At 36.1% G+C, this 12,770-nt stretch overlaps 1 protein-coding gene across 1 annotated transcript; it reads right to left on the bottom strand.

Annotated features, from left to right (window-relative positions):
- Positions 1 to 1,345: 1,345 nt before the first annotated feature.
- LOC308641573 (olfactory receptor 10D3-like) lies at positions 1,346 to 2,260 on the bottom strand (the record flags this gene model as incomplete). The annotated part of the gene is made up of 1 exon (XM_081280248.1): positions 1,346 to 2,260. The coding sequence occupies one exon, from the start codon at positions 2,258 to 2,260 to the stop codon at positions 1,346 to 1,348; it is 915 nt and encodes a 304-aa protein (XP_081136374.1).
- Positions 2,261 to 12,770: the final 10,510 nt, after the last annotated feature.

The raw sequence follows: 12,770 nt of genomic DNA on the forward strand, positions 1-12,770 counted from the left end.
TAATTTTGTTTTAAGTTGGCAAGGTTTGAATTGATATGTTGCAGTATAACAGAATATACTGTAATACAATAGATGGTGCAGGGGATTCAAGAACTTTCAACAAAGTCAATAGAGTTGCCCATAAAGGCAACATGGTAATATTAGAAACTATAGTCATGACTTAACTTCAATTAACTAGACACACGTTAGATTTTCAGGAAATAAGGAGTGCCTGCCCAGCATAAAAATCTTTGGTTCTAAAAGTCTTTTCAAATGGATTTTAAAAATCTATTTTCCCATTTTATACAAATAGATCAGTGACCAGCTTCTCCCTTGAAACACAATGAATAAAATTTAGCACATAATTCTCTGATGACCTTTTAAAAGCCAGAGAGGTTATAAACTGTGTGTTGTCATGGTAGAAACGTGAAACAGGTTGACTTAGAGAATATAAAATGGAGTTGGGACACCTTGTTAAACCAAGCTCCAGGCACAACCATAGCTGAAACTTTGAACAGAACTGTCTGCACAAAGCCACCGTGGTTCATGCTGACCTGGTAAACTGGAATGAAATGCAACTCCAGGAATGAAATTCACCAGCCACTAGGACAATATGTGAAACAGCTCCCATGCTTCCTGAGACCTCGTGATGCTTTTCTTATAAGGCAGTGTGCACTTGACACACCCAACACAAATCTTGACAAACAATGCATGTGACTTCCAACAGACTTTCTCTTAAAGCTATAAAAACAGCCACCATTCTCTAATATTTTGAAACATGTTTTCCAGGCTACTTCAATTTGGTGTCTCTTGGAAGGATTGCAATCCTAAAGGTTCCATAGAAACATAATTCTTTTTTATTCTCAATGAGGTTGTTTTTAATCTCAGTAGACAGTATAAACTTATGTGTAGTCTTCTTACGAATTTCAACCTTGTCAACTCTAAAACCTAGATTTATAGAACGGCCAAAGGGACACTGTTGAAGAACAGAAAAAGCCATAAATTTGGAGAGGAAGGAAGAAAGACATGGAGTTGAATAAACAGGCCATGGCCTCTAGACACTTGCAATTTTAATGATAAACAATCAAAGCAGAATTCCATTTAATACAGAGTGCAGAGCAGAAGAGATACGTTGTTTTTGGGAAATTATAAAAAGAGGAAATGTTAGGTTAACAGGAAGAAGCTTCTTTGAAGGTATAAATGTGTGCTCTAGTCCACTAAATTCAGATGACATGAGTGTTGCAATTCCCAAAAAATGAGAGATAGTGACTGTGACCTGTTCGTTATTTGGCAATAATTCTGGTATAAAAGGAGTAGATCTGAAAAACTCATCCAAAGAACATCAGAGAGGCATTGCTCTTGTGTCTCATACCCAAGATACCATCTTCCTCAGGGCCACTTTCACATCCTTATTTCTCAAGGAATAAATCAAAGGATTGAGGGAAGGAGTGACGACATTGTTTAACACCTGAACAACAGAATCCAGCCAGGGGCTGGAAGCAGGTCTGAGATAGACAAGAATCACAGGTCCATAGAACAAGAGGATGGACGTCAGGTGGGCACTGCAGGTGGAGAAGGCTCTGCGCCTGCCTTCAGAGGAACGGATTTTCAATATAGAGAGAACAATGCGGGTGTAGGAAAGGAGGATAAGAAGAAAACACACCAGGGCAACCACACCTATGTTGGTGAAACTCACCATCTGTGCTAGAGAAGTGTCTGCACAGGCCAGGGACAGCACCACTGGAATATCACAGAAAAAGCTGTCCACCTCATTGGGCCCACAGTAGGGCAACTTAAAGATGAGAAACGTGAGGATGCTCCCATGCACACAGCCCCCCAGCCATGTGCACACTGTCAGGCTGGTGCACACCCTCTGGTTCATGATGACAGTGTAGCGCATGGGGTGACAAATGGCCACAAAGCGGTCATAGGCCATCACTGTGTACAGGAAACACTCAGTGCCACCCAAGGTGTGGTAGAAGAAGACCTGGGAGGCACAGCCCTGGTAAGAGATGGTGCGGCTTTGCCCCGCCAGGGAGACCATCATCTTGGGGGAGTTCACAGAAGGGAAGAAGATGTCAAACACTGACAGGTTTCCCAGGAAGAAGTACATGGGGGTGTGCAGGCTGGATGAAGCCAGAATGGTGACAAAGATGAGCAGGTTCCCCAGCAGGGCGAAGAGGTAGAAGGCCAGAAACAGGACAAAGGTCATGTTCTCCAGCCCTTCAGTGTGAGGAAGTCCCAACAGGATGAACTCCTTCACAGAGGTGTAGTTGTTCATGCTTAGGCACAAGGGAGGCCTTGAAGTGAAGCAATAATCATGACCTAAGACCTGGAGGATCTGAGAACACCCTCCCCATAGAGTGATTTCTTCCTTGGGAAGTGGATGCCAGCAAGAAGGCTGAGGAGGGAAAGAGACCAGTAATTAATCTAGACTTGTAGTTAAATTATGTGTCAAATTTGGCCTCAGTTTCTTCCTGTTAAGTGAGGAAACAGTAATTTATAGTTACCAAATATCTTACAGTAATCAAAACTTCTCCGCAATTTATTTATTTTCTCCTGATCTGGTTGATCATCAAACACACTGGTGTATTTCAGAGCCACCTACCTTCTCCAAGAAAAGTTTGCTACAGGTATTTGTTACAGGCACAATGTCATTTTAGAATTAGTCAAGCTATAGTTTGTTTGTAAATAGGCAATGACCCAAATATGTGCACATTAAAATTTGAACCCAAGCAGTAATGTTGCAACCTACTACGTATTTTACTTTCATCAGTAGTCTATATTCTCCATCATTTGTATTCAAACAGGAACACACAACTCATAATTACAACCCACTCATACCCCTGTAAAAGAGATCTGGGTCTGGAAGAAGACATTGCAGGGGTGACAGAATAACCACAGCACACCACTAGACATTCTATGCTCAGTGAGTTTTTCTCTACATAGTATAGGCCAAACAATGGCAATTTCAAAAGTATGCCTACTATTGAGTGTATTAGTTAATACATGCACTAGATAAACTTGAGAAACAACCTGAATTATTATTTTTTGAATCCTAAATTTCTGGGATTTTATTTTCATCTCATTTTATCTTACTGTTTCTATATTTCCACAAGATATAGCTAAGTTTCCTCAGCTTTGTACAGGATTTGTACTCAGGAAATAATCTAATAAATCTATTAATACCACTTTTTAGGTTTCTGCTCTGTTAGCTTTTCCTTCATTATTTAAATTTTGGTAAGAATAAAGTCTTATGTCATGGATAAAATTTCAGTAAGAGTAATTGGGGAAAGAATGAAGAGGTGAAGGAGGTGGGGTCTGCTCAGACTATTGCTGCTCAGACTATTGATGCCAGGCCTGTGTGAGGCTGGTTCTATCAAAGGGGTTCGAATCCATTGAAATCCCAGAAAAGATATAGACAGGAAGTCTCTATTTCAGCACAAAATGCTATTTACATTGAGTTTGGGCCATGGCAGTCAAATTTAATATCAAACACATTTATTATCTATTTGTTTGCTAGAAATAGAAAAGCAAAATAAAGTACCATCTCCTGAAGAGCTTTCCCTGGAGGTACATGAAACTGATTTTTACTGACTCTACCATTTTCTTCCTCTTAGGCCTCCAGCAACTTAGCTTCATTTGCTAAAAAGAAAGCTGGGTACTTCCTGCTTCATGGGATCTTTGTGAGGACTGAAATAATGAATATACAATGCTTCACTCAGTTTTTGTAGTAAATAGGTAATAAGATGAAACAAATAAATCTCAACCATGTAACACTGAGGCAAGAGTGATACTGTAGGAACAGCAAAAGCCTTAAGATGTGATGAAGTTACAATTACAACAGATTAAAGAATCTGTGGATTTTAAAATGATTTTACTTATGTTTTAATCATCACATGAAAACTGTACATATTTACAGGATTTGTATGATTTAAATGGCAGAGAAGGAAAGCAGTTTAGAGAAATGTTATTTTTTCAGACTCTCAACAGTGTGTTATATAAATATCGTGGCAGAATTAAAAGAACTTTTTGTAAGTTAGAGGTGCATAAAGTCTCCCTTTAGTCTGAACTTTTCTGTTTCTAGCTCAGTAACCAGTTTGTAGTACTATAAACACAGGTGCCTGGTCCAAACCTGCATCAGGCAAAGTGTACAAGTCACAAATTGCTTTAGGCAAACCTTCAAGATCCTCCTCACTGCCCTCTGCAGTTTTCAATACCATATCTTCATCCAAACCTTTTCTCAGGAAAGGATGTGCAACCAGTCAAAGGAAAACTCTCTAAGAGCAGGTTTTACCTCACCATAAAGAGGAATTTGGGGGAAACACTGAATTTCCACCACAGAGGATATGAGGATCACCTCTTAGGGAAACAGACGGAGTCAGTCTCTTTCAAAGAGGACAAATTAGATGTTTTCTTCTAATACTAGACTCTAAACTTTAAAACATTAACTTTAGACAAACATTTTGAGCTTTGCTATTACCATATTCACTAATATTTTCAAAAATAATATGAGGATCAAGGGAAGTTTATACTGATAAATGACTAGATGTTTACTGGCAATGATTTCTAATTTTTATCCTAACTGCAAAATAGGATTCCTGAACAGAGAACCTATGTCCTTCCATGTCACCCACGTTCCCCTACCAACCATTCTTCACTCACACACACACACACACACACACACACACACACACACACTTCCCGCTCCATGGCTTCCTCTGTGCTGGCTCACTACTGGTTCACTGAACTCCACAACAGGTAAGAGTCTCCTCTTTGCCAGGGTTGAGCAGGTGAAATGACCAGGACTCACAGAACCTCAGGAGGATGGAGGAGAACAACAAGAGCAGTGTAAACAGAAAAAAACGAATAGAAGCAGGTGGAGCTTCAGACACCTACCAGCTGATGGAAAACACGTGTGATGTGGGTGAGGAGTGATTTTCCTAAAGTTTCTAGGCCAGAAAAAAAAAAAATGTGTTCCTAAAGCCTGAACTCTATTTTGCTTAAGATGCCATGGTGTAGAACCAAGATTTTGCACTTTTTCCTTTCAAATCCAAGACGTTCGTTCCTCACTCAGCCCTAATATTAGTCATGTCCTTAAATTCAGGATTTATAATGACTTCAACCTGGAAATCGTTAATGTCGGTAATGGACTGGGATTCTTCGGAGACAATATCCCCAGTGGTCCAATTCCCAGACTCAAGAAGCATGAAGGAGCAAAGGGAGTAATTACAGAATTTTCTCTCTTTCCTTAGTAATTTTCCATTCCCTCTCCCATTCTTTTATAATCTGGCTTAATCATTAAAGAAGTAGTTTGAAAGTTTATAAATTATTTAGTACATATTCTAAAAACAAAAAAAAACACATTTCCTGCTAATAACCATATTAGCATTTTAGTGTCTTCTTTATAATCGTTCCACCCCATGGTTATGGTCTATTTTTAACTATGTGCAATCACACTATATATGAAGTTTTACCTCTCTTTGGTCAACCTAATTTTAATTCCAAATATTCTCAAAATATCCTCCATATCACTCAGTTGTTAGAGCTATCATTGTTAATGGTAGCCTTTGTTCTACATATTGTATGTATGCCTTCTTGACTCCACCATCTTCATTTTTTTTGATGTTTAGTTTTTCAGTAGTTTTCATAAGTTATCAAAGTAAAAAAGTACAGGTAGAAAGATAAATTGATAGGTGTGTAGGTGTGCATAATGAACTATGATGATATAGTTGTCTCTTTGTAAGACTGCACTGAAGATAACTTAACAACATATAAATACTATAAATTTGATGGACACTATGGTTTTGAAATTTTTGTCAAATTGTTAGTAGCAGTGTTTGTAAGAGTGAGTTTTTCCATTATTATATATTAATGTATTTTTTAAATCTTAAGTTTTTTTCATATGTAACTAACAAACAACTATTTTTAATATTCATTTTTGGTTATTCCTCTGGTCAACTATACTTGCAACTTCTGTTTATTATTTTTCTTTAAAATGACAAAAACAATGTGGATCTAATATAGGATAAGACAGACAAATGGAATAGATATCAAACAAGTGAAAAAGTGAAAGAGAAATTAATTCAAGTATAAGTTACTTCCAAGACTCATATTTGAAATAAGAAAGTAATTTCTAAAATTTGTACTAAAGAACCAAGGAATCTAATAAGGCAAATGTCTAAGCCAGTCTTCACAATATGAATGAACTAATGGCAAATACAGAAAACCTATTCATCAATTTTCAGAATTAAAGAAATTAAAATTGTAATAAAATGTTTTACAACTAAATGTCAGAAATTATTAATTACTAAAACTTATATAAATTGCTGAAGACAGTATAAATTTCTAGAACCACATTACAAAATGGTACGTCAATTTCAAATAATCTACAAGGTATTTTCTTCATAATAGAGAAGTTTTTCTGTAGAAATCAGGCACGTGTGCATCAGGACACTTAGTAGTATTTAAGGCAGAATATTTTTTTTAATTTTTTTTTAGTTGTATGTGGACATGATATCTTTTATTTGTTTATTTTTTAATGTGGTACTGAGGATCAAACCCAGGGGCCTATGCATGCAAGGCAAGCACTTCACCACTAAGCCACAACCCTAGCCCCACAGAATGTTTTTAATTTATTTATTTATTTATTTATTTATTCATTCATTCTAATTAAGTATATATGACAGCAGAATGCATTTTGATTTATTTTTACACAATTCTCTGATTGTACACAATGTAGTGTCATACCATATGTACAGTCACGCATGTACCTAGGATAATGATGCCCATCTCATTCCACCATCTTTCTGCCCCCATGCCCACCTCCCTCCACTTTACCTAATCATAGTTCCTCCATTTTCCCATGCCCCACCATTATGGATCAGCATACACTTATCAGAGAGAACATTTGGCCTTTGGTTTTGGGGGATTGGCTTACTTCATTAAGCATGATATTCTCCCACTCCGTCCATTTACCTGCAAATGCCATAATTTAATTATTCTTTAAGACTGAATAATATTCCATTTTTTATATATACCACAGTTTCTTTATTCATTCATCTATTGAAGGGCATCTAGATTATTTCCACAGTTTAGTTATTGTGAATTGAGTTGCTATAAACATTGATGTGGCTGCATTACTATAGAATACTGTTTTAAGTCCTTTGGGTATAGACCAAGGAGTGAAATAGCTGAGTCAGTTCCATTCCAAGTTTTCTAAGGAATCTCCGTACTACTTTCCATAATGGTTGTACCAATTTGCAGTTCCACCAGCAATGTATGAATATGCCTTTTCCCCCCACATCCTCGCCAACACTTATTGTTGTTATTCTTGATAACTGCCATTCTGGTTGACGTGAAAATGAAATCTTAGAATAGTTTTGATTTGCATTTCGCTAACTACTAGAGATGTCAAACATTTTTTTCATATATTTGTTTATCGACTGTCTATCTTCTTCTGGTCAAGGCGGAATTTTTGCCAAATATTTAGATACCATTTATCTTTTGTGATAGCACACTGAATATCAATGAAAAGACTTTTCACAGCTATGTACAGCAATATTACATGTCTTCAGAGTGTAATTTTAAGTAATAATATTACCTTGTGGTCTACACATACAAAATTTGAAAAGGCAAATTTTAATGATGTCATTTAGAGATACCATAAAAATTACTAAGACATCAGAATAACCATGGAAGTCATGATGACAGATGGAGAGGACTACATTAAAAGGGGGACAAGAGGGCTCAAAGGTAGCTGTCAATATTTAATTTCTTAATTCGGGTGGATGTGACAAAGGTGTTTATAATAAATGTATGTTTCTTTACTTTTTTGTCTATATGCTTTATATTTACACACAAGGTGTTAAGCCACTATTCCCATATTCCCAAATAAATCTCCAGGTCTTTTGAAAGTGAAGACAAAGGCTATATTATTGGCCATGGTCATGAGCATAGAGACCAATCAGTTCTGCAACCCCCTGATGTTGACTGAGGGTAGGAACAAGCTTATAAGGCTTAAAACCACAAAGAAGTGGGAGGAGGAGAAGCAATCATAATCACAAGATACATTTCATAAAAGTGGAAATTTAATAGGCTACAAAATAGTAACATTCTCAGAAATTTCATTTTCAGAAAAGTAGAACTTACACTCTCAGAAAAACAATCTTGCATTAGTGCCGTAGATCAAGGATATTGTGGTCAGGGTAAGAGTGGGTGGGGGTGCAGGTGTTAGCCTTCTATGTGAGAGGGGTCATGTGGAAGGGGATCAATTTCACACAGGGTGAGGTGTCTGAACAAAATGGGGGTAAATCTAAAAATCAGCCCATAACAAAGGCAAATGACTAAAATAAAAATAGTTGAATTACAGATTGTTTTATTCTGGCCCATGATGTAGTAAGTATTGGGTTTGTCCTCATGTCCTAAATAAGTAGGAAATTACACCCCAAATCTATCTACACGGGTGTTTTCAGACCTTGGACAGCAGGCAGCAGAATCCTGCCATCCCAGAGAAAGGAAACAGATGAGGTGAGCACTCATCCCTCGAGGCATGCTCTGGACTGCAGGATCTTCAGCAGAACACAGCAATCCTGCTGATCTGAGGGGACAGGGTCAGGAGTCCATTTTTACAAAGCAAAAATAACAAGTTTACATAAAGTCTGTTAAAAAACTGAGTAGGTTGAAGCTTCTCAACTCCTTTGAAATTATAATATTATTTGGATGCCAAAACTCCAAAGACATTAGGAGATAAAGAGTTACTGATTTTCATCCCTTATAAACAAAGATACAAAGTTTTTAACAAAATGTTACTAGGTCAAATTCAATAAATATTAAAAAAATTTACATCGTGATCAAGCATGGTTGGTTTCTGGAATGTAAATTTGTTTTAACATGTAGAGCTCACAAATATTAACAAATGAAAATAGGAAATCTATGTGATCATCTCCACAGATGCAGAAAATGGAGTTGACAAATTGTAAAATTCATGCCTTTTAAAAAATATCATCTGACTAGGAGCAAAAAGGAGATTGTTCTCAATTTATTAAAGGGCAAAACACCCACCACTAACACCATATTTAATAGTAGCAACTTAGATATTTTCCCTCTAAGATCAAGAACCAGTGTCTTCTCTCACTATTCCTGTTATACAACATTGAACAATACTGAACAACAGTTTCTGTGCAGGGCCATCAAGTGAGGAGAAAGAAAAGTAAGAGGCAGCTAGGTTACGAAGGAGAAGTAAACTCTGTTTTCATCCAACATCTCTGTATAAAATATGATGGGATATCTTAAAAACCTACAAGAACTAATAAGTAATTTTATTATAATTACTTTTAATTATAATTATTTTAAAATTAAAATTACAGTTAGAGGCTGTAAAGTTGACCTATGAAAATCAATTGTACTTCTATACTCTAACAAGAAATAATTGGAAGCTGAAATTTGTAAACTTCTACTTAAGATAGAATAGAAACAGGAAATATTTAATGACAAATCTGATAAAATATGCTAGACCTGAACTCTGAAATTATACAACATTGCTGAGAGAAACAAAAAACATATAAGGTACTCATGGGCCAGACATAACACTGTTGTGAATTCTCCCATAATCCATAGATTCAATGCAAATCGAATCAAATGATAGAAGGCATCTTTTTCAGAAATTAACATCTTTTTCAGATTCTAACATTAACATGTAATGCAAAGGACTTTGAAGAACATAAATTATTATTTAAAACATGATGTAGGGAGAGCTCTTCACTGGCAGAGCAGGCCCAGTGGTAACCATAGTTTCTAAGTATAAGTGCTCAGAGATCCATCCTTCTCTAAACTTTGTTAGGGCATCATCAGGAATCACCAGGATGGGTGTGGACCCAGCTGAGCCTTTTCCATATGCAGAGACAGCCTCAAATTCTTGCTGACAGTAGTTTTGACTTTTTAATCACGTTGAATAGCATTGGGTTTTAGGAAAATAAAACCAAATTAGGTGGATCATTCCTTTCTTATTCCTGAAGAGGGTAAAACCCACCAAATGCCACTATTCACCTCCCCTTATTGAAAAAAAGTACTGAACAAGTTGTGCAGCTCTCATAGAGATCTAGATTATCCCTGGACAGCAAATAGATGGATGGCAATAGCATTTTTTGCCAATCTGGCAAAAGAGGAAATAAAATTACTGGGTATTTACTTTTGTAAAATAAAAGACAAAATTAGAATATTATAAATACAATATATAATTTTATACTTAGATAGCCCAGGAGAATCAAGTGGAAGTTAATAACCTTTATAGAGGTATGTGAAAGAGGTTTTAAATTACCACAAATTAAGAAGGAGATTTTATCGGAGATACTAGTCGGAGGGTAAATATGTATATCAAATCAAGGATTTGTCAATCGTATGTCAATAATGCTAGAAAAATAAATAAAATTATCATATAAATGGCCAGGATCACATTGAAATCATTTGTAAACAGAATGATTCTCACAAGCCAGCTATCTAGATGGGTGTCATAGGTTTGAATTTTAAAACATTTATTAACAATTTATTAGAAATGCTGATTCAAGCCACTTGTTCAAGTCATTTTTACTTCTATTTAACTCATTTAATCCTCATAACAGTATTCTGAGAACATGGCTATATTCTCAGATCTTTTCCCAGAGTAATTTCACATTATTGCACAGGAAAACTTATCATTTTAAAATAATGGCTGTGATTAAAGGGAGAAGAAAATAAATTGGTCTAACATAAGGCACTCAGTATATTTATGCTTTCAGGAAATAAAAATGTTTGTGTATTTGCCAAGAGCACAGCTGACCACTCGCATAGCTTCCCTCCAGCATCTTCATTGCAGTGATGCATCGGTCCGGTTGTGTCCCAATAGTACCATCTGCCGGCCAAAGTTGGGAACTTCACTTTGATGCACAGTCCAAACAGGATTACACAACCAATCGTTCAAGGAATAGAAATTACTGTCCCCATTAAAATCAGAAATCGCTAGACTCCTGGCAACATTTTTAAGCCATGATTATCTCCTTATAAATAATTATTCCTACAATGGTACAGTTTTTAGATTGTAAATGATCCTTAAAAATCACAAAGTTCAACCTCTTCAGTTTAGGAGTTAGAAACCAAGGTCTTTGAATGGCCTGTGCCGTCACACGGTGTATTTCAGGAGGACCACTTCCACTAGAGCCTGGGTGCTTTTCTGGTTGTTAGAAAAGTGCTTTGTACATTATGTCTATGGGTAAAAGACGTTTCTGCTCCTTCCCATTTCCTCATCAGAGGCCCTGGTGAAAGAACACTATTATTACTTTCCTCTACTTAGAGGTTACTTTCAGAGTAACCAGAAAGATTCTGTCTGTGCTGGGGGCTCTACATTTTTATTTTCCTGAGGGTTAAGTTTTCATTTCAAACTGTGAGTTTCTGTTATCAACAAAAGAATAAAAACTAACAGAAGTGAGGATGTGTATGTGTGTAAAAGATGTACAAAAGATGCTCTGCTTGGAATCAGAAATTCTCTTGAAATGAGAATTAAAATTTCTAAATTAAAACCCTACACAAATAGCACTATTATAAAATAGTCATTTTCTTTTCTTTTTTTTATTCTAACAAGAGCATTCAAAAACCTTAAACAGAGATCTCAACAACTAAATTGAGTTTGAAAAAGACTATTTTTAAATAATTTGGGGAGAATTTTCTACATCCTCATCACAAAGAAATAAAATTGGAAATGATAAATATGCTAATTGCCCTAATTGTATCATTATACAATTTATACCTATTTAGATTACACTGTACTTCATAAACGTGTAATTATTATATATTAATTCAAAATGAAACAGAATAACTAAATTTTTGTATAATTAAGTAGATTCAGTTAGTGGTTTTTTGGTCTACAACACAATTTCGCTGGTGTTTAAGTATATTGTGTGTTCGTGAATATGTTAACTGTGGCACAAACTAAGTGAATGATCTGATTTCTGTTTCCTAGATTGAAGAGAAATACAAATAAAGATAAAGTACAGTGGCTTCTATCACTGGGGGAAACAAAGAGTGGATAACTTTTGATAATCTGTTACCTGGAAGTCTCTTCCTTCAATCTTTGAGCATAGCACATAATCCACTTGGGATGTATCTTAAGTTTATTAAGTGAGGGAGCAGGATTAAGTGGAAAGAAAAGGGTGCATAGAGGAAGATACAACAGGTAGAATGAAATAATTCCAGAACATTTTTTATTCCCTGACATAGTTGATGTCATTTCTGCAAGGTTTTCATCAGCACAATTGTCTTTTTCTGTTATTCAAAGTCAGGTAGGTATATAATCCTGTCCCAAAGCATAATGCTTTCTATGGCCTAATGAAATTGATCTATTTCTCAGTTTTCCATTATTTCTACTAATCCTTCATTACATAATTTCCTCATCTTTAGATATGTTTTCTTCACAAACTAATGACTCTCCAAATTTTGATTTTTTTCATCTGGGAAAGAATAAGTCAAAAAGTTAGACCCATAAATGTGGTTTTTCATACCTCCTCCCTTTCAATCTCTGATATTCTCTCTCTCATTTCATGCTAACTGCTCTGTGTCCTCCATACTAGGGATGCATACCTCATTTCCCCCTGTCATCATCCTTGAACCTCATTTCCCTTCTCTTCCTACAGAACATTGGATGACTCCTTTCTACTCTCAAAGCAAGGTGGACAACCTGACCTTTATCCTGTAGCCCCATCACCACTCTGGACGATGGAACCAGCATTAAGGAACAGGAGAAAAAAGGCACTCCCAAAACT

This window comes from Spermophilus citellus (assembly GCF_964194105.1).
Source record: "Spermophilus citellus genome assembly, chromosome: 2".
NCBI lineage: Eukaryota > Metazoa > Chordata > Mammalia > Rodentia > Sciuridae > Spermophilus > Spermophilus citellus.